The sequence below is a fragment of the Amblyomma mixtum genome, chromosome 6 (genome assembly GCF_055824585.1).
Source record: "Amblyomma mixtum isolate Tamu chromosome 6, ASM5582458v1, whole genome shotgun sequence".
NCBI lineage: Eukaryota > Metazoa > Arthropoda > Arachnida > Ixodida > Ixodidae > Amblyomma > Amblyomma mixtum.
In genome coordinates this window covers 15778660-15801624 of record NC_143017.1, presented here as the reverse complement: position 1 = coordinate 15801624, position 22965 = coordinate 15778660, and the positions used below count along the sequence as shown (strand labels likewise).

Sequence of the window (22965 nt, the reverse complement as noted above, 5' to 3'; positions counted from 1 at the left end):
GGTCGCAGTGTAAGTAGCGTTTTAATCATTTTTCAATTTTGTCGCTCCACATGTGACGTCAAAAGTTTTCGACCTTGCTCGTGTGTGCTGCTTGTGTGTGTCTGCTTCGTTCGCAGCTAATCTACCGAGAAACTTGACGCCTTGTGAACAGTCGTTACATTCTTACAACGGGCGAAGAATCTGCCTGTGGAATCTGCTGGCCGAGATGTTTTGCATGTCATTAGGTTACAAACAAACAGGATTGCATATTTCGAGATACATTTCCATATTCGCCAAAGACTACCTTCAAACAACTTCTCGTTCGCCGCAAAGTCAAGTGCGAGAAGTATACCAGGATGAAACGTTGAAGTTGAGCATTAAAACTGCGCCACAATCAAACATTGTGCTTAAAAGCACGCATTTCGCATGCCTTTTCCTCGCATACTTCGGCGTTCTGTTGGTTTATAGCCATTTCACCTCACCTGTGATTCCCACTTTTTTCTCCGCACACTTTCGCTAGCAAAGGAAAAAAGCCGATGTCCTTTCCTAGAGTGAGCAGAACACCCGGGAACACAACAGTCCCTCATAGCTTCATCTCCGAGTTCTGCATCACGCTCACAACAGGAGCTCACTATAAGCAAAGAAGGGTGACCCAATGGGCTAACTAGCGTATACTTTCGCCTCAGTTTTGCATGTTTCGAGCCTTCCCTGCTGCTTTTCTTCTCCCGACTGGAGAGTCATCATTGTGCAGCAGCCTCAGTACACATCGAACCTTCTGCGCACCACGCTGCCAGAAGTCGCGTGTTCTGTCCAGACCCCTAGCACGTGCGCCAATGACGTAGGCCGCGAAAGCTATTCTCGTCCTGCTGTTGATCGCGGCAAGGGAAGACGAGGATTAAAACTTGCCAGGCTACATCCAAATTTCTCAAGCGCTTCCTACAGTACCTGACTGCAGAGACGTTTCCCAGTAAGGCGCCCATATTATTTAGGTGCCGTCTCGCTGGTAAGAGATTATTCGAACTTTGGTCGAGCATTTTGTTCAATTTATTTATCTTTATGTCCCGAAAACACTCTAACCCCCCCCCCCCCCCCCTTTTTACACCTTTGCGCCCGTTCACTACGAATACCCTGACGCCGTACCTACATTCTGTGCGTCAGTAAGCAAAGTCGCGACTGCGTGTCGCCAACGAAAGGAGCTTTTTTTTTTCTCCACTACAAAAAAAAAACGCTCCTTTCATTGGCGTCAGGCAGCCACATCAGTAAAATTCGTCACGCGTGTTCCTTGGCAGGCATTCCCTAGAGTTAACGTTTTTTTTGCCATCTTGATCATAGCTGCGGGGATGGGAGCCTGTCTGTACAGTTGACTTGTCCGTGTCTTTCTGCGCTCTTTATGTCAAACGTGATTTTAAACTAGCCCAGGCCCATACGTTAATGAGAAACCTATTCCCTTGCCCCACTGCTACTGAGTGGGGCGACAAGACAGCGTCTTTTGGAAACTGGAGCAGACGGTTCCGCGGAAGCGAGGAAGGCGGCCCGGGTTGCTCCGACTCCTCTTTTTTAGTGCAGCTTGGCAGGGATAATGGGATCCAAAGGAAGTGGTTATCAGAGGCTGATTTTGTGACGTTACTTTGTGAATCGGTCGCTTTTGATGATTTCTTCTTGAAGTTTAGAAAAGAAAACATAAATGCGTCGGTTAAATTTGTCCTCGAATAAGGCTACTTAGCAACTACGAATGAGCAAAACGTCCTCTCATAGTATCATCAATCTACGTGTAGTCAGCACCGTTGAGAGAAAAACTCAACCGTCCGCATGATTCTTTTGCGGAACAAGCACCTGAGAAAGTAGGACCAATAGGTTTCAGACATGTTATTGCTGTACACCTCAGAGCAATGTGGGCAGACCGTTTGAAATAGAAATTTGCCATTACTGCGTGGAATTCACATATATGGCGCAGTAATACGACGAAGATATCCCAAAGAATGTTGAAAAAGGGGGTGGTAACTACACAGAAATAGATATTTGGCAGGTCATACGCTGCGCTGCTAGCATACCTGAGAGAATTAGGGCCCTGTGAACAGTCCTTACGTACGAACAAAAAATGCAGCATAATTCCACTGAATTCGGCGACCGTGACACTATAAATTACAACTACGAAGGAACGGCAAATAGCTGCGGTCCTTTTCCAGTGCCGGCAGTGACTAGGGAGCATAGCATATCGTCATTTCGTCCTCGAAGCATTTCACATTAGCAATCATGGAGATAACTGTGTTAGCACGGCTTCTATCACGTTGACGCAGAAAGAATTAGGTTACTTGTCCCGTTGACACTGCAGCTTGACTATCTTACGAGCTCGCTGTTGTTGTTTTTTTGTGCTGGTTTTGCGGTGCCGTTGAGCTGCGCATGCTCTGTTGGGTTTTCTCGGAGACTGGCTGTTTTTCAATAAAGCACAGTTGATAGTCCAGTCGTTGTGTGTGCCTCGTCTCTCCTTTGTCCCCGTCTTTTTGGTTGGTTTTTCTTAAGTATAATGTACGAACTAACCCAGATTTCAACTCTTCTGCATTACTTTTCGGTTGCCGTGTGGGTAGAGCGACTGCACCATGCATAATACACACCCAAAGTGCCGGAATATTATTTTTACGAGCGAAACAACTATGTACTACATATTTCAAGTTGATTCGCATTATTCCAGTCGCCACGCAACCGCATACAAACCACGCCACACGCATAACGTGTACGCAACCGGCGCAAGGGCATGTATGCCCAAGGAGCGCCATGGCACAAGGTGTTTTCTTCTACTCAAGGTGGGGTCAGAGGCCCATTTCCCAAGCATCTCACCCGAATGAAGGCGAGCAGCAGGGAGGGGAAAGCTGGCACCCATTGCGTCACCGGTGGGTATACCCGGCGGCACTGGGGATGGAACCCCGCGCCTCCCGCATGCCAGGCAGATGCTCAACCGGCGCGAACGTACGCGACTGGCGCGTGGGAACCAACATGCTGCTGCGAGGAGGAAACGGCGGCGCGGGTGCTGCCAAGGGTGCCCCCACCATGGAGGGAATGGCCCCCACCGTGAAACCGGAGGCGCGCGGACATCAAGGCACCCTAAGCTTACATTGCATAGCCTGCCATCTATCGAGGAATGAGAAAGCATGATGGTTCAGCACTCCGATTGTCGTCACGAGAGGGCAGGAGCATAATTTCTCAGCCTCTCGTTTCCGTCAACAGAGGGCACCACACTATCGCAACAAGTAAAAGGGGCTTCCCCAAACAAGTAGGGTGCCTCGGTGGCCAGCGGAGGCAAGCGGGCATCCTGGCACCCTACTACCAACAAGCGCTGCACGCTATTCTTGTGGGACAGAGAGACAAGGATGAAAATGAAAATAAGTCACGAGGGAACGAAATGGCCCAATAACAATCTCACTGAGGTTGTTATACAATAAAATAAATGTGAAAAACCTGAGTTACGCGGACCTATAACTGTCTCAAATTATCGGGAGCATCCCAAGGAGGCTGCGTATGGGGAGGGGTTAAATAGAATAGGGGAGAGGGTGCAGGGGTGGATTTTTTGTCGCAGCGAGAGAGAACAGGGGGAGGGGTCGCATCGTTTGCTCTGATGCAGAGCGAGAGACGCGCACGGGAATTGCCCATTCGTCCCCTGAGGGGAGTCACGCACGAAAAATTTGTGCATAGGGAGCGCACAGATATTAGGCGCGCGGAAATTGCTCCGCGAGAGCGCTCGAATGAAGAGGAATGCGGAAGTAAAGCCGGTTGGAGAGCTGCGTTTTGAGGCTACACGGATTTTGCACCCTGGGCAGCAAGCGCATTTGAGGAGCGGGGCTAAGGTGGTGATGGGCTTCAAGCGCCCTGCTAAAGCTACGCGCTCAGTCTCCTGTCCCTCAAGTAAGCGGGGAGCAGTTTGAGGTCGGGAAGAAGTTTGGAGGTCGGACCCTATGGAAAGCGTAGCTCTGTTGAGCTGGCATAGGAGACAGCCAGTTTGCGGTAGAGCTCCTGAAGTGCAGTCCGCTGTTGTGCGCTGGCAAGACTGTCACAAAGAGCGTGCTGTATCGTCTCTGCATCCTTGCACCGCACGCACGAGGAAATTGTGTCACCGCGTAGGCGTAGGCGATTTGAGCGACTCCTTGTTGAAGAGCGTAGAGGGCAGCGCTGTTTGTTCAAGTGGTGTGTGTGTGTGGGGGGGGGGAGGGGGATGCGGACTTCTTAGGGCGGGAGCGGAGTTGCCGTCAGCGGAGGCAGCGGGCCGAGGAGTTCCGGTGAGTGGTTGACAGTGCTTCCGATGCAGGTGTGCGACCTCGTTCGGAGTCTAGCCAGCACTTCCGAGAAGACTTGTGATCGGTGAAGGCACTCTACATGGTTTAGCGCCGTCCGCTGCACTCTGAGGGAGAGAGGGAGCGAGCGCGTTTTCGAATAAGTCGCTGACACTTTCGAAGTTCGCGGGATGCCGCAGATATGCCTTTTGGCTTTCCGGTGTGTCGTTTCTATACTCCCCTATTGGCACGGTGAGATATCGACGAGTGCTAGGGCGTAGAGCGTCTTCGATGACGCGATGGCCTCGTGAATGCTTGCACAAAACCGAGACGATCAGCCTCTACACTTGACCAGCAGGCACCGCGTAAATTTCGCTGCGCACACAGTGTTGGCCCACACAGTGGGGGTCTAGCTGAAGCGGGAGTCAGTAGTGAGTCCCAAGTATCGCACTTGTCTGCGCCAGGGGACGGGTGTGCCATCCAGGAGCAGCTGGCGAGTGCTGACGCGCTCTCGGTAGCTTCGCGGGTTATAAAGCACGCATTCACTTTTCTTAGATTACACGCAGAGGATGACACTGTGTATAAATGTCGCAACGGCGTCGAGGACAATCTGACGGTCTCGAAGCAGTGCGTCGTAACTGCGCGTGATTGATGCAGCGAAAAGAGCCCTGTCGTCCGTGTACACGTCCATACGCAGGAAAGCGCGCACAGCACGGGGTATGCTCGGCGGCAGCTGGGCAATTACAATTTTAAATAGGTAAGGGCTCAGAACACTGTCTTGCGAAACACCACAAGGCACTGGATGGAGGGCACTAGGTGTGTTTCCTCCGCATCCGATCCCGAAGGAACGTTGCGACCTAGGCGATGAGACGGGCTTTAACACCCATACTGCGAAGCGCATCAATGAATGCCCAGTGGGGAAGGTATACTCATGGGCACTCTTGACGTCAAGTAGGACAAGGCAGCCGGCTTGCCTTTTTTATGCGGTCTGTTCCAATGTGGCCATGACGTCCGCGATGCAGTCCGCCGTGGCTCGCAGGCGACGGAAACCACTCTGCTGCGAGGCTAGTGCGCCGCTGATACCAGCGGTCCAGTCAAGGCGGTGAAGTGCCATACACTCCATGAGCTTTCCTGCAGCCGACATGTGAGACAGAGGGCGGTAGAACTGTATGCTGCGCAGTGGCGTGCCGTGTTTGAGGACGGGGACAACCAACGTGCAGCGTAGTGCGTCAGGCAGAACACCGCTCGCCAAGACATTGTTCTATACCTCCAGGAGTGATGCTCGCTGCGGCTCGTTGAGGTTGCGGGACTGCAGGGCCACGTTGAGCTCGTCTGTGTTGAACTCTCTCTGGCAGAGTGCACGGCATCGCTCCGGCTCACGTGGTGGGGGCAGTGAGCGGGGTGGTGCTGCTGTTGCAGCTGGTATTGCCTCGGGGGCAAAGCGATGCGCCAGTCGCTCAGTAAGCTGCTCCGAAGGGATGCCGTGGTGATGACAACATGTGGTGCGGGACACCAAGGGAGTCGCGGCCACAGGAGACTGCGCATGGTGCACCAAGCCTGCGCCTGGCTGCGGGCGTCGTCCTTGCAGGGTGCAGAATTGGTTATTCCAGCTCCTCCTGTGAAGTTGCAGAGCGTTGCGACGCCAGGTGGCGTCAATCCGGTTGTGTAATGTACAGCTGCCTGGAGGCCGCTAGCGACGACCCGTCGCTGAGCCACCCTGCGTCCAAGGTTGAGGATTGTTATGTCCGGCACGGAGGAGCCCACCTACTCGGCACACTAGGTGCTTGTGTCGCGCACTGTGCGCTGTGCGGCGTGAAATCTGATCAGCCGGCGGTGTTTGCGCACAAGTCGCGATGAAAATTCCAGCTCAAGACGCTGCAGGTGCGCGTGCGTGAGCAGTAGGTCGGCAGTGCGCTAGGAAAGAGATCCCAACCGTGAGTGTGCGGCACGCGCCGCCGCTCGTAATCGCGCGCACGATTCAGAAGCGAACAGCGAGAGGAGACTTGCGGTTCATGTACTACCACTAGCGTTGGTAAATGGTGGGCTCACCGCGGTTAATGCAGACTAGTCCCGCGGAGAGCGTGGCGTCCTTACCACGGCGGTCACAGTGGGACGAGCCCCACACAATGTGGTGCGCTTTGAAGTCCCCAAACACGGCGACACCTATTGCTAGGCGCCGCGCGACACAAGCGACGTCCGAGCGGAGAGCTGGGTGGGCATAAACGCACGCCACAGACGTGTGGATGTTGCCCACATGCACTATCACAGCCACGCACTTCAGGGCCCTGTCAACGAGATCGCCGCACAGCGTGCAGCAGATCGGCACGCACGTAGATCACTGCGCAGGACCGCCCGACATAGGTGTCGATGCATGGGCTATCAATGCACGTAACTGCACCGCAGTCCGTTGCACTGTTAGAGCCTATTTAATCGTGCACCCGTACATCCTCGGTACGGGTGCACGCCTCCTTGTAAGGCGAGGACGTCCAATTTGTTTTGTGCAAGATGGTTCGCGAGTTCTGCGAGTTCGCGACGCGAAGCGATGCGCGGGAAAATTTCCTGGTAAGTGCTCCATGAGTGCTTCTACTGCTGTCGATAGCGTCAAAATAACCGTGTAGCGAAAGTCAGGCCAGTTTAGCTGCTTCTCGTTGGGCCCATTGCGACCGGTGAAGGGGCCGCGGTATGGGCGCCGGTGACTTGCCGTGTGGTGCGCTGTGATGTGTGCAGCGGGTGGACGCGAATCGCCAGCAGGGCCTTGTGAACGTAGGCAGTGCTGCGGCCACCTACCTTTCTTGTTGCCAGCCCCGAGGCTCATTTGCTGCATGTAGGCCTTCGCAGTTGGGTAGAACGGCGTCGTACGAGCTCTTAGCGTGAGCCACGCCGCAGCGATGGCATCGCTGGTTCTCGGTAGAGACTTGAACACCGCCGTGAGAGAAGGGAGAAAGGGGGTAGTGAAATGGGAAAGGGAAGCCTTAGTTGACGGCTTTGGTTTATTTTCGACTACCTTGGGATGTTTAACGTCACCTTGGCGCTTCGCCTTCATCGAAATGCGGCCGGGCTAAACTCAGCTACTCCAGCTCAGTAGCCGACCGCCTAAACACTGAGCCAGATTATTTTTTGCCGCGATAGCCTCAAGGGTGCCGCTCAGCAGAGAAACAGTGAAGTTAGTGTCTCGAAAAATTGGGAATGTACGAGAAGGCCATGACGTCTCAACAATTAGACTTCGAGCGGGTAAACCACGACCTATATGCCTGCACAGATGTCAGTCTGCATGCGCCAACTTTCGTGGCATGTGATGTCCTCCTCATTTTGTCTTGTCTGATCGAACGCTGCTTTCCGTCATGATATACCAACTCGCCCAAACAGCTACCCTAAACCTTTCATTAGCTTTTTGGCCGTTGAGGACGCTCGATTGCCCTATTCTGCTGTTATCTTCATCGTGTGCTATTTCGTGCTCGCTATTTAACACATTTATTTTGTCTTTCCGAGTTACCTTAGCAATAGCGAGGAAAAAAGACATAATAGAGAGTTTTAGTATAGCGTTAGCGTGATAGCGGACCTAAGGGAAATTACGTTAGCGTTCCGCAAGCAACTTATCCCCAAAGACAGTTTTAGTATAGCGTTTTGAAAACCTTAAACGCCATCTGCTTGACATGGATGCGAACGGCCCTTCTAAAATGGTCGACACTGCCGCTAACTTGCCAAAGTATAATATTTCCAAGTTTTTTATACGAATTATTAGTGAAGCGTTCATTTTCGTCTGCAAAATGACCCCGAAATTGAAATAAAATGAAATAAAAACGTAAAATAGTGGCGCCATCTAGTAAAGGCAATGTTAACTACAAGCCGTTGGAGCAAAAATATTTGCCATCACAGGACGTATAATGTTCAAAAACTTTTGTAAAGTTAATATAAACTCTCTTTACATAATTTAAGTCCATAAAACACCGCCAAAAACCTCCAAATCTATTTTTGTCTCGTTCCAGACGTTCTTGCTAGGTGTCTATTTATTTATTTATTTATTTCAGGTTCCTTCATGGCCCTTGGAGGGCATTATAGAAGGCAGTGAGCAGTTTACAAATACGTACAGAATGTATACACAACGGGTTATTTAAAAATAGCTAACGCGCGTATTTAGCAGCATCATTACACAAGATTTCGATGTTAAGAGAATACAAGTAAACAATATTGCAAAAAGTATGAAACGCGAAAAAACTTTAGGTTTGAGAAACAAAAGTATACAAAGTAGTGTTAAGGCATAAGGTCATTTAGAAATACTCATAACACAAGCTATAATACAAAGCAATGACAACACAGTTAGCAACAGTAAGCGGCAAAAATAACGAAAATGCATGTTTGAAATTGGCGAAATCGCTGTATACAGGATAGCAACGTGAAAATAAATAAAATGACCATTTTATCTAATCTACGACAAAATGATCCCGCAACCGTTTTTTAAATTCTTCAATGTTGTTAGTAGTAAGTAAGGCTGCAGGTAGGTGGTTCCACTCGGATGACGTCCTGGGAATGAAAGATGCCAAGCAAGCAGTAGTGCGGCAGAGTGGGATGCCGACCTTCTGCGGATGATCAACGCGTGATGAAATGTATGTAGGTGGAGTGAACAGTGCTCTTTTTAGGTATTCATTCGTGTGAAAAATTTTAAAGAAAAGGCTCAGTCGTGACACTTTTCTGCGCGTCTCAAGGGGTGGTAATGACAATGCATTTTTCATGAGTGTCACGCTATGTGAACGATTATAGTCTGAAAAAATAAAACGGGCTGCTCGATTTTGTACAGCTTCAAGAGCTGTTATCAATGATTTAGTTTGCGGGTCCCAAATTGAAGAAGCATATTCTACCTTAGAACGCACCAAAGATTTATAGATTGTTAGTTTGACAGAAGAAGAAGCGAGAGAAAAATTTCTTTTTATGTATCCCAGCATGCGATTAGCGTTGGCGACAATGTGGCTGACATGATCATTCCAAGTGAGGTTTGGGGTTAGATACACACCAAGATATTTAAACGATGTAACTGGTGCTAAAGATGTATTGTTAATAGAATAGACTGGAGTATTAGCCATTTTACGACGTGAGAAGCGCATCACTTTGCATTTAGTTTCATTAAGGGTCATTCGCCATTTAGAGCACCAGATAGAGACTGCGTCCAGGTCAGTTTGTAGCAATTCAACGTCGTTAGAATTCTTAATCACATGGTAAACAGCACAGTCATCAGCAAAAAGTTTCATAGAACAGAAAAGGTTGGAAGGTAGATCGTTAATATCCACACTTAAGATCCACACTTAAAAAAGGATATAAAGAAACTTGAAATGATCCAAAGAAAAGCCGTCCGTTTCATTTTTAACGCTTACCATAGCTCTATCTCGCCATCCGTTCTGATGTCTACGAAGAACATATCCACTCTAGAAAGAAGGAGAGCACTTGCAAGGCTTAAATTTCTGTACTCATTTTACTCTAGTCAATTTAATATTAATGCTGCTCCCTATATATCCCCCCGTTCTACACGACAGACACGCAATAGCCACAACCATAACCTTACCCCGTACTTTGCACGCACAAATACGTTCAAATACTCATTTTTTCCCCGAACAATCACAACATGGAACTCACTGCCAGCAAATGTCTTTTCGGCTCAGGATGCCGCTGCTTTTGAAAACAGTATCTTATTGTATGTGTAAACTTAACAATATCATTGCCCTCTGTTTGGTTTTCCTTTTTTTTGTTGTTGTTGCAGGAACGCTGGATTTGCGTAGTGTTTGATATTATTTTTGCTTTTTGAATGTTGCCCCCCTGCTTGGTCTCTTGACTGCAGTATGTGTAAATAAATAATAAGAAAAAGTAAGGGACCGAGCACCGATCCCTGCGGCACACCAGATGTTACTGCAATTAACGAAGAGTTGTGATTGTTAGCGTGCGCGAATTGTGATCGGTTCGTTAGAAAGGATTTAATCCACGCTAGTACGTTAGGGTCAATATTCAGTTTGCTGAGTTTATAAAGAAGCAAGCTATGGGATACTTTGTCGAATGCTTTACAAAAATCTAGAAAGATACAGTCGACTTCACAACCGCGGTCAAGAAAACATTGAATGTCATTAGTTAAAGTGAGAAGCTGTGTTTCGCAAGAAAAAAATTTACGAAAGCCATGTTGCATAGGGGTGAAAAATGAGTTGTTTTCAAGAAACTTTACCAAGTGAGAATATGTGACATGCTCCATGATTTTGCAGCAAATGCTGGTTAACGATATTAGGCGGTAGTTAGCTGATGAGTGCTTGTCACCAGATTTGTGGAGTGGAACCACCTTAGCTATCTTCCAGTCTTCTGGTAACCTGCCGAGCTCAATCGACTGTTCGAATATTTTAGATAATATGATAGCGGTGTAAACTTTAGTGTTCTTCAATATTTTAGTGTTAATATTGTCAGGGCCACAAGATGAACTCAGTTTTAGGTTGTCAATGATATTAATGATACCAAAAGAATCAAACCTTATCGCATCCATTGGAAACTCAATGTGATATTCATAATCAGGGAACGTTGCATTAGAAGTGCATGAAAAGGCTTTACCAAAAGTTTCATTTAGAATATTAGCACAATTAGTAGCTGGAACAGGATTTGATTGGGAGTCGTGAAGTGAAATGTCTGATTGGTCTTGCTTATTTATGATGCTCCAGAATTTTTTGGGATTGCTAGTCAACATTGAAGGCAATATCACATTAAAAAAGTTCTCTTTCGTTTCCTTCAATGTTATTTTGTAGCTTTTGCTAATTTCTTTTAGCTTCGACCAAAGCTCCGGTTTACCGGAGGACTTCGCTTTCCTAAAGATTCGTCTCTTCCTATTATCGATACGTTTTAATTGCCGGTTATACCACGGAGAATGAAGGTTCGTTGTGATGTTTATCTGTGGGATGTGTAAATCTATAAGTTCATGCAGTTTATCCCTAAACAAACATCAATTAATGTCGACTGAACGTTGATCGAAGTTTGTTAGAAAACTGTCGAGAAAATGCTCAAGGGCCTCATTTATAGCTGAGAAATTAGCCTTGCCGTAATTGTATATAACTTTCTTTTTACTTCGCATTTTGAATGACGGTAAGTTCAATTCGACTGCAAGTAGAGAATGGTCACTTATTCCTGGCAAGTAATTAATGTTGGAAACTAAATGTGGCGCATTTGTTAGCAATAGGTCCAATGTATTGGATGTGGAATCTGCCAGTCTTGTTGGCTGAGTAATTACCTGTGTTAAACAAAAGTCGGAGCAGACCGATATAAAATTTGATGATTCTGAAGTACTGGCTCTTGGGCTAAACGTGGTGCATGTCCAGTTAATATCAGGAAAGTTAAAATCGCCAAATAAAAGACTAGGAAGATTGGGAAATGTAGTGGTAATAATGTTTAGGGTGTCGTGAAGATCTTCGCAAAACCCGGAAGGACTCGACGGCGGTCGATAACAAGCACAAAATACTAGCTTTTGAAGACCAACTGTGATTGAACACAAGTGAATTCGAGCGGAGTGGCAACATCGAACGGCAAGCATTTCAAGTCTTCAGAAACAGCAATCAGTACCCCACCCCCTCGCCGAAAAGAACGATCACAGCGAAATACCGAAAAGCGTTTCTTAGTGCAAAAGATTTCTTCGTTTCGAACGGAATCACTTAGCCACGTTTCTGTTAAGATAACGATATCAGCGCAAGTAGTGTCAGTAGCGGAGGACAGTTCATCGCGATTTCTAATCGCACTGCGTATGTTCGTGAAAAGGACAGTGACGTTATTAGGCCCTTGTGGTCGTTTGTGCGATTTATCTGTTAGCTATGAAGAATCAGTAGAATCAGTAGAATCAGTACGAGAGTTTACGATCTGTGCAGCAGAAGCATGTGTGTTACTTTGTTCTCTGACACTACTGGTGACTGGACAGTACACGTAACATTTGTTGTTTAAGAGAAGCTTGTTGCAGCGAAGCTTAAACAATTTTCCTGGCGCGGTTTGCTTAGCAAATTCGATTAGTTTTTTCCTAGCGTGTAAAGTGGCTGGGCAGAAGGCTTCAGAGACTACAACGTCGGACTCTTTCAACTTTGATTTAAAGCTAAGCACTTTCTCCTTTGATTTATAGTTTGTAAATTTAACAACAATTGGCCTAGTTTTATCTGGCTTAGCTATACCAATCCAATGTGCTCGGGAGATATCACTGGTAGCAGTATCTAACAACGATTCCTGAAGAAGCACATTCCTAATTTTATCTTCGGATTCCTTCCATGTTTCACCTGCCACATCTGGAATACCGAAAAACACCAGATTGTCCCTCCGGGATCTATCCTCAAGAGCATTCAATCTGGCTTTCAATGCTTCATTTTCTTGTTTTAGGGCGTCGGTAGTAACTGTCAATGAGGATATGTCATCCCGACAGGAATCGAAGCTTGACAATTTGGATTCAACTGAATTGAGCCGAGTCGAAATGTTGGCAACTTTTTCATTCAGCTCCTGCTGATTAAGGAACTTCAACAAAACTTGGGTAGGGCCTAGTTGGTACATGATGTTGTGAAGGTAAAGGATGCGCAATCAAAGGACGAACCACGAAGAAACCACGAAGAAAGACACAGGGACACACACAAGCGCACTCACTGGCGCTTGTGTGCGCTTGTGTGTGGCCCTGTGTCTTTCTTCGTGGTTCGTCCTTTGATTGCGCATCCTTTACCTTCACAACATCCTGCTGATTAGATTTGATGCTATTCACAGAGTCAAGGATTTGGGACTGGCCTTGCTCAATTTTAGTTGAACGGACTTGCTAGTCACGCAGGATATTAACAATTGAAGCGTAGTCATCTTCATGTGACGGGCCTTGCAATTGGTCATTGTTGCCATCACCTCTTTTCGGCCCAGGATTCAATTCAACGTCACCCGAAAGCAACAATCTTAACACACAGAGACATTCATAAGCATTCTGCATAAGAACTTGTGGGCATGGGAGGACAACAAGAAAAACATCATCAGAACGTTTTGAAAGCCCATAGCTCACCTGGAAAAGGTAGAAGCAGAGCGCGTTTTTCAGTCTCATTGTTGCGTCACTCCCACGCCCACTGAAGTCAGTTGAAGGGCGGCAAGCGTTTATATGCAGGGCGGTGGCAGTTGTCGATGTCGGTGCGGCTGGTAGTTCACGGCGAGCCATGAAAACTTGCACCATGGTGGCGTTCCACGGGGCATCAGAGAGCTTGAAAATTCCTTCTGGTTTGTCTAGAAGTTGTGTCGAACCAACTTGGCTTTGACACTGCGGTGAGCTTGCGCACGCACCCAGGAAAGTTGCGAACTGGAAAAGGTAGAAGCAGAGCGCGTTTTTCAGTCTCATTGTTGCGTCACTCCCACGCCCACTGAAGTCAGTTGAAGGGCGGCAAGCGTTTATATGCAGGGCGGTGGCAGTTGTCGATGTCGGTGCGGCTGGTAGTTCACGGCGAGGTATGAAAACTTGCACCATGGTGGCGTTCCACGGGGCATCAGAGAGCTTGAAAATTCCTTCTGGTTTGTCTAGAAGTTGTGTCGAACCAACTTGGCTTTGACACTGCGGTGAGCTTGCGCACGCACCCAGGAAGGTTGCGAACTGGAAAAGGTAGAAGCAGAGCGCGTTTTTCAGTCTCATTGTTGCGTCACTCCCACGCCCACTGAAGTCAGATGAAGGGCGGCAAGCGTTTATATGCAGGGCGGTGGCGGTTGTCGATGTCGGTGCGGCTGGTAGTTCACGGCGAGCCATGAAAACTTGCACCATGGTGGCGTTCCACGGGGCATCAGAGAGCTTGAAAATTCCTTCTGGTTTGTCTAGAAGTTGTGTCGAACCAAGTTGGCTTTGACACTGCGGTGAGCTTGCGCACGCACCCAGGAAAGTTGCGAACTGGGAAAGGTAGAAGCAGAGCGCGTTTTTCAGTCTCATTGTTGCGTCACTCCCACGCCCACTGAAGTCAGATGAAGGGCGGCAAGCGTTTATATGCAGGGCGGTGGCAGTTGTCGATGTCGGTGCGGCTGGTAGTTCACGGCGAGCCATGAAAACTTGCACCATGGTGGCGTTCCACGGGGCATCAGAGAGCTTGAAAATTCCTTCTGGTTTGTCTAGAAGTTGTGTCGAACCAACTTGGCTTTGACACTGCGGTGAGCTTGCGCACGCACCCAGGAAAGTTGCGAACTGGAAAAGGTAGAAGCAGAGCGCGTTTTTCAGTCTCATTGTTGCGTCACTCCCACGCCCACTGAAGTCAGTTGAAGGGCGGCAAGCGTTTATATGCAGGGCGGTGGCAGTTGTCGATGTCGGTGCGGCTGGTAGTTCACGGCGAGCCGTGAAAACTTGCACCATGGTGGCGTTCCACGGGGCTTCAGAGAGCTTGAAAATTCCTTCTGGTTTGTCTAGAAGTTGTGTCGAACCAACTTGGCTTTGACACTGCGGTGAGCTTGCGCATGCACCCAGGAAAGTTGCGAACTGGAAAAGGTAGAAGCAGAGCGCGTTTTTCAGTCTCATTGTTGCGTCACTCCCACGCCCACTGAAGTCAGTTGAAGGGCGGCAAGCGTTTATATGCAGGGCGGTGGCAGTTGTCGATGTCGGTGCGGCTGGTAGTTCACGGCGAGCCATGAAAACTTGCACCATGGTGGCGTTCCACGGGGCATCAGAGAGCTTGAAAATTCCTTCTGGTTTGTCTAGAAGTTGTGTCGAACCAACTTGGCTTTGACACTGCGGTGAGCTTGCGCACGCACCCAGGAAAGTTGCGAACTGGAAAAGGTAGAAGCAGAGCGCGTTTTTCAGTCTCATTGTTGCGTCACTCCCACGCCCACTGAAGTCAGATGAAGGGCGGCAAGCGTTTATATGCAGGGCGGTGGCAGTTGTCGATGTCGGTGCGGCTGGTAGTTCACGGCGAGCCATGAAAACTTGCACCATGGTGGCGTTCCACGGGGCATCAGAGAGCTTGAAAATTCCTTCTGGTTTGTCTAGAAGTTGTGTCGAACCAACTTGGCTTTGACACTGCGGTGAGCTTGCGCACGCACCCAGGAAAGTTGCGAACTGGAAAAGGTAGAAGCAGAGCGCGTTTTTCAGTCTCATTGTTGCGTCACTCCCACGCCCACTGAAGTCAGATGAAGGGCGGCAAGCGTTTATATGCAGGGCGGTGGCAGTTGTCGATGTCGGTGCGGCTGGTAGTTCACGGCGAGCCATGAAAACTTGCACCATGGTGGCGTTCCACGGGGCATCAGAGAGCTTGAAAATTCCTTCTGGTTTGTCTAGAAGTTGTGTCGAACCAACTTGGCTTTGACACTGCGGTGAGCTTGCGCACGCACCCAGGAAAGTTGCGAACTGGAAAAGGTAGAAGCAGAGCGCGTTTTTCAGTCTCATTGTTGCGTCACTCCCACGCCCACTGAAGTCAGATGAAGGGCGGCAAGCGTTTATATGCAGGGCGGTGGCAGTTGTCGATGTCGGTGCGGCTGGTAGTTCACGGCGAGCCATGAAAACTTGCACCATGGTGGCGTTCCACGGGGCATCAGAGAGCTTGAAAATTCCTTCTGGTTTGTCTAGAAGTTGTGTCGAACCAACTTGGCTTTGACACTGCGGTGAGCTTGCGCACGCACCCAGGAAAGTTGCGAACTGGAAAAGGTAGAAGCAGAGCGCGTTTTTCAGTCTCATTGTTGCGTCACTCCCACGCCCACTGAAGTCAGATGAAGGGCGGCAAGCGTTTATATGCAGGGCGGTGGCAGTTGTCGATGTCGGTGCGGCTGGTAGTTCACGGCGAGCCATGAAAACTTGCACCATGGTGGCGTTCCACGGGGCATCAGAGAGCTTGAAAATTCCTTCTGGTTTGTCTAGAAGTTGTGTCGAACCAACTTGGCTTTGACACTGCGGTGAGCTTGCGCACGCACCCAGGAAAGTTGCGAACTGGAAAAGGTAGAAGCAGAGCGCGTTTTTCAGTCTCATTGTTGCGTCACTCCCACGCCCACTCTCACTCCCACGCCCACTCTGCGTTTCGGTCCGTTGCAGACGGTAGCAGTGCAGCTTGAGGTTCCATTAGGCTTGCGCGCTCCTGAATCGAGAGCGTATCTCAAAAATTGGGCTGAATTGCAGCTTAAACTTTATAGTCGAAGCAAGGTAAGTCATAGCGAAAAGCAAAAACACCAGTAGTTGCCGGTAAACATGCCGACCGGAATCGCAAGAGCTACTGAATCGGCTGAAGCGGGCGGCTGTCGCTTGAAAGGACGCCGCCATGTTTCCACGCTAAGGGCGCAAAAGCCGCAACTGCCGTAACGCTAAATTCTGAGCGTTAGCGTACGCACGCTAAATAGCGTGCGTACGCTAACGCTATTTCCCTGTTAGTGTTCTGCGCATGCGCATCCTGGACCCGCTATACCGCTATGAACGGAACTACGCAAAGCCCGCAATACTAAAACTCTCTAATAACGACTTTTTCCGCTATAGGAGAGGATAAAAAATGTCTTCCTTTTTGCCCTTCTTTTACGAAGACGTAGAATAGAATAGAAAGAATACGCTAAAGTTGAATTATTTTAAATGAAATGATGACAGAGGCCATTTCCCCAACAGCTATACAGACGCGTTGCTGCGCCGAAGAATGGTGATCGCTATATTTCTTCACGTGACCACTCCGCCACTGCTGGCCGTCAGGCCTTCTCGTTTCGATGGCTGCCGGCACGCTAATGCCCGGCTGAAAGACATTTTTCCGGCTCTCGCTCTGGAAAACGAGCTGTGAGACGACACAAAACTTCTCGTGAGTGCGCATACTATGTGTTGGTGCTGGAAAATGTTTGGTTCAACCAACCAATTTACTCGTCTCCTTCCAACATCGGTTGGAACCTGTCAACAAACCGCGGTGAGCCATCTGCGCGTTCTTATATGTTGAATCAGTTCGCCGCCTAACGCTCATTGTGGCCACATAATTCGTTGTCATACTGCATGCATCAAAAGCGCAGCAATGGCTTCAAGTCTGCTTTCCAGGGCTTGATATTTTTGCCGAACGGAGGAATATATATTCATAGCTATAAGAATACTCACCACTCTGAAATGTGCACGAGATTCACAACCGAACGCGCGCACGCGCGTGGTCGCCGGAGCATTGTCTAGACATCGCTTTATCCTTCAGTAACGTTGTTCAAAGGCCGCTTTAAGAGCTCAGCAAAGTTCTGTTGTGTTGTGGCTAAGTAAGACTGAAAACTGTTCCAGCGCTCGTCGCCAATAGATGTAGCTAGACTGAATAAGCTAAAAGATGCGAATTCCTTGCATGACAAATTTCACCACTGTCCCCTGCATTAGCGTACTTCTGTAGACCTTTGCACAGGGCGAAGGAATTGTTGAAAAGCTTTCACTGAGCAGTGTTACAAACCAATTCCGCTGCCTCTTCCCTCGTGCTAGCGCTAAGTGCAGTGAACACTATCCCTACGCCCAGGAAGCACTTGTTGCAAAGGGTTCAAAAAGGATCGATTAGGGGTTCAAAAAGGATCGATTAGTCGATGTATTGGTTCAGCGTTTGTATAGAGTGAGAAAGGTTACATGCATGCACACACTAACTTTCCACTTTAGCACGATGAATCATGAATGTGGCCGCGTAATAGCCACAGGAAGGCGGTCTTTAATACACTTCGAAAATAATACGGTGAAATTACAATAGTGCAAAATGTTACTGCTCTGAAGATATCACCACCTCGTTGAGGCATTCCCGCAGCTACTGCCGGCCTAGAAATAAACTGGCGTGTGGGGGTTCGTGATACTTTGATTTGTATCGCAAAACACATTACGTTCTGTTTTCCCAGAAAGGAGCATGAACTAACGAGACAGCCCCTTGAAAAACGGCGGCTTGTGCAACGAAGTGCCGCATATATTTCAATAAACTTGTTGCTGGGGTAGTTATTGACGCATACTTAAATAAAAAGGTAGCTCAAAAAAGATGACGACCACAGGAGGAAGACACGGCGTTCCTGTTTGTGGTGCTTCCTCCTGTGGTTGCCTGGTTTTGCGCTACATTTTTATTCAAGTATGCCTCATATATAAGCACGTCTATTTCTTCGCTATTCGACCACAGCAAGATTAGCCGTACTTATTAATTCCACAATACGCACTACATCCGTACGAAAGCCGGGTTTAAGAGTGACTTGATCGTACACAAACTGCGCATCATCGGTTCGCACTGCGCACCGGTGCTGTTAACGACGGCTCCGAAGGCTAGGAATGGCAGCCGTACTAGTGGCGCCACCTTTTGTCGACAGAGCGAACGGTCTATATGAGCCTCAGACGGTCTGTAAACGGTGTATATAAGCGCCACACCGTCGGTAGAGTTTCTATCCTAGCGGCGAATGGTATGAACTAGAAGATGCGTGCTGGAGCAGTGTTATCTGTGGTCTGTACTGCCGTAGGTCCTGATGCGATGTGTTCTTTTCATCGTTCCTGTTCAGTGCAAACTGCTGGGATAAGTATTTTCATTTTAGCCAGTCGCGTTTTGGCTGTTACAAGATTTCGCAATGTGCAAAATTCTTGCCTAAGTGCGTTGTTTTCAGGGTCCTTTCTATAGTTGTGCCAAGCTTTATCATTTAATTAACACATCACCGTTATTTCCTGCGTTATCCAGTGGTGGTCTGGTTTTCTTTGATTAATTTTGATAGGTTTATATGATATCGCGTATATTCGGTGCAACTTCGAAAGAAATTTATTATACAACGTCATGTGATCCACAGATAACATAACATCCCAATTTGTGTTCTGAATTCTTGTCGTCTAAAGTTTTCCTCGTTATATGTCTTATGTTCGCACTGCCTTCGTGGTTGCAACTTTCTGTCATGGTTACTAGTGCCACAAAGTAGTGATCTGCGAGTTTCATTTCAATTACTCCTGAGGAGCAGTGTTTGCCATGCGAATGACTATATATACGGTCGATGTATGAAGTAGTTTTCTCGGAACCTAAAAATTCCCCTCCAGTGCATTTATTAAACGGTTAACTAAGCCAAACTCAGCTGGTAGGTCTAGATAGTCTCTGACTAGCTTCTTTGACTCTTGCAATACATCTCTATTTAGATCTGTCGCTAAAATGAGCTGCTTCTCGTTTATGTATGTTTTTATTAGTGAGCCAAGTTCTTCCAGGAATAAAGTAATGTTCTTGCTGGGTGGTCTGTATATTGCACACCTAGTGTTAGTTGTACTCATTTTCTTAAGAGAAACAAAAACCATTTCTTCGTTGTCTATATAGATTTCCTTTGGGACATGTTTCATTTTACTATGATAGTGAGGTTTCGCTATCGCATGGTCATTGCCGTTTCTCTTAATCATCTGCGGTAGTATTATGTACGTTTCTCTTTTCTTAATCCCCGCTCGCCAGCATCAGTGCCGCATAATGGCGCTATGGGTACAATGATAAGTATATAACATTTGTGAACACTCAAAAAGAGATAAGAAGGGCCGCGTTTTTCCGGTCGGAAGTGTGTATGCGACTGCGTGCTTTGGCGCCCGTATATATAGCGGTGTGTGGACGTTGCGCGCTTCTCACGCAGGGCTCCCCCGGTGAACCTGGCTCCCACGGCGTCCCAGGAAGTCCCGGGCTACCCGGACCGCCCGCAGACGTGAGCAGCGCGCCATGACATGGTCGCTTAAATTTTTCTTAAAGCAGTACAGACATCAAATTTTAGATTCTTATTTTTTTCTTTGGAGTGGCGTGGTGCACAATGGTAAACTAAGTAACGGTGTGGAATTCATCCGCGGCAGCGAAATGATTTCCAATTTGTTCTTGTGTCGTTTCGGCTTCGGTTTCAAAAGATGAACAGTAATTGTGACGTATATGATGCATTCAGTTCACGTGAGGCTCACAAAAACTGCGTTATAATACGAACAACAGGCTGGCCCTATCGATTATAATTAGGGACATAGTGGAATTGCGGAGAACTAGTGAGCATGCGCAGGATAGCAACCAGAGGTGCGTTATCGCCCTGCACTTGTGCATTGGCGCCTCGCTATTACCCTATGTCCCTAACCGATACACACACAAGTCTAAAAAGCTCTAATAGCTGCTTGCTCATTTTCGCCACTCCAGCTCTTAAACAGGCTTGCGTAAGAGTTAATACAAATTAAAACGAAGAAAGCAACGACCACGCCGGAGTTTTTGTATGTTCATGTGAACTCCATCATGACAGTTTTGATGTGAATGGTTGTGTAGCCGGGTCTCAGCGTTCCGCGAATTAAAACTGTCTCGACGCACGGATTGTGCTTGCGTGGAAATGGGCGGCACCAGTGTTTCATTTTTTCTGGCTATCTAACTTCTAAATAACTATTTCAGTGAAACCAGTGTCTTTGCCGTCTGGAACCAGGACCCTTCGATAATACCAGTTGCAAAGTTATTGCGAATGAAGGAAACTGCGCTTGAAAAAGTGCCTCGCCTCGGTAGCCAATTTCTGGGTGCTTAGGAAGGGTCCGTGGCTCCATCTCAAAGCGGCGACTAAGTTTTTGCCCTATCTCCCCATAGTCTCCTGAAAAGCGTTTTTTTTTTCCTTTTACCTCTCAATTCTTCGCTCGCACTTTTAAACCTCTGGCATTTTGTTAGTACAAAGGTTTCACTGATTTTTGTGCCAGGAACTTGTGCATTTATCAACAATCTCGATGTTTTCAACCTGAACACAGTTTACGTTATTGTCAGTGACCAGTGCAGCAATCCGTACACGCCCCAATTTTTGCACCCTCGGCCCATCGTTTTTTTCTTGTTCCTGGATCCTATGGTAAGCTTTGCGACCGGTAATATCAAGGAACTCAAATTAGATATCAGATGAGGAAAACTAATATTCAGTTCCTCCAAATGTCCATTTAAAGGGGCACTGGGAAAAAAAATAAGTTGGTCAGTGTCGATAGAGTACTGGGTTCTATCAAAAAAGGTGATTCTCGCCATAAACTTTGTTTCATAAGCTATTAAAGACAAAAACATAGTATGCACGTGTACCACAGTGGCCGAATTAAGCCGAATCCTGAAGTATACATTGTGTGTCGACCCCGGCTTTAGGGCACGCATCATAAAGTCTAGGCTAATATAAGTTATAAAAGACAAAAATACAAAGTAAACGTGTAGCCTATTGGCCGAAGTTGAATTCTGAAGAGCCGCCGTGGTAGCTCAGTGGTTATGGTGCTCGAGTGCTGACCCGAAAGGCCCGAAAGCGTTCGATCCCAGCCGCGGAGGACGAATTAAGATGGAGGCAAAATTCTGGAGGCCCGTGTACTGTGCGATGTCAGTGCACGCTAAAGAACCACAGGCGGTCGAAATTTCCAGACCCTTCACTACGGCGTCTCTATAGTCTCAGTCGCTTTAGAACGTTAAACCCCATAAACGGAACGAAACGAATTCTCCAGTAGACTTTGTGTGCCGACACCAGCTCTAGGGCAGGGATCCGAGGGTCTAGGGGCTAGGATGCATATAAGCTCTAAAAGACAAAAATACAGAATCCATGTGTAGCACATTGGTCGAAGCTGAATTCGCAAGTAGACTTTCTGTGTCGACACCGGCTCTAGGGCAGGGATCCGAGGGTCTAGGGGGTAGGATGCATATAAGCTATAAAAGACAGAAATACCGAATGCACGTGTAGCACATTAGCCGAAGCCGAATCCTCAAATAGACTTTGTGTGCCGACGCCGGCTTGAGGGTAGGGAATCCAGAGCCTACGCTACATCAGCGTTCACATCAATGATGATCATTGCGTCATTTTGGGTCTCGATGTCACGTGTTTCAATTGAGCGCAAATTTTTAATATAACTTCCTCAGCCGTGTAGATGTGAATTTTGGTCACGGACAAACGCTACATAACCAGAAGGAGCGACATAAACAATTTTTATTGAGACCTAGAATTGGATGCTGTCCTTTGTTGTAAAATGATTACAGCACCTCCTTTTAGTTACATATTTTTGGCTTTGTACTGCTGTATAAGACATGGGTTTATTTATAACTGAATTTCTGTTATGCTCTTTTAGATTCGATGTCACCATTTGAGCTATGGCACTTACGTGTAAGAGCGTTATGGCACGAGAGGCATGAATAAGCTCCAATAAAATGCCTTTACTTGAGGTTTTCTTGTTGCAACTCTCAAGAAGACTAGCTTAGCCATTGCAGTGAAATAAAACTGTTTAACATGACAAACACTCCTTACGCGTCTTAGAAATCACTGGGTTGCGGAAGCCAACACAGTATCAAGAATTTCAGGTGAAAATTTTTCAGTGGACGTGGGAATACTATGGGGTGCTTTACTTATGTCAATGTCTAACGTGTCATTCGAAAGAAGAGAGCACGCTAGCAAGAGTTTAGCGTTCTATGGTACTTCAAGGCATCTTGCAGAGAGCCTTTGCCGGTATCGCTTTTTGCGTTTGCTTTCGACTGACGCAAGGCCGGATTGTCGCAGATGTCGCAGTGGTTCCACCAGCTCTCTCTACAAGGGCCAGTTGGCGGGGACAAGGGGCCGGCTCCGGATGCTTTCCAGTACATGCAAGCCTCGGTGGTAAGAGCACACGTCCTCAGGGCACTGACTGTATATCCGTCACTTTCTTTCATTCCGTTTTCCGTTCATGCAGTAACTGTACATGCTGTCATACGCCGCCTACGTAACGATATGGACTTGTGCGAGCCACAGGCTGTTGTCCTTTGCAACCTTGTGGCTTACGTCAGTCGGACTTCTGCGTGCTCTTCGCGATGTCGCTGCAAGAAGTTTTAGATGAGAATCCTGATAGAGAGCTTAT

The 22965-nt window shown here is 47.7% G+C and overlaps 1 protein-coding gene across 1 annotated transcript in view; it reads left to right on the top strand.

Moving 5' to 3' along the window:
- LOC149338280 (uncharacterized) overlaps positions 1-22965 on the top strand; it is a 273452-nt gene that overhangs the window by 59626 nt on the left and 190861 nt on the right. The window contains exons 6-7 of the mRNA XM_089550727.1: positions 19755-19823; positions 22632-22727. Coding sequence (XP_089406853.1) covers positions 19755-19823; positions 22632-22727 — 165 coding nt within the window. The remainder of the gene's footprint in view (positions 1-19754; positions 19824-22631; positions 22728-22965) is intronic.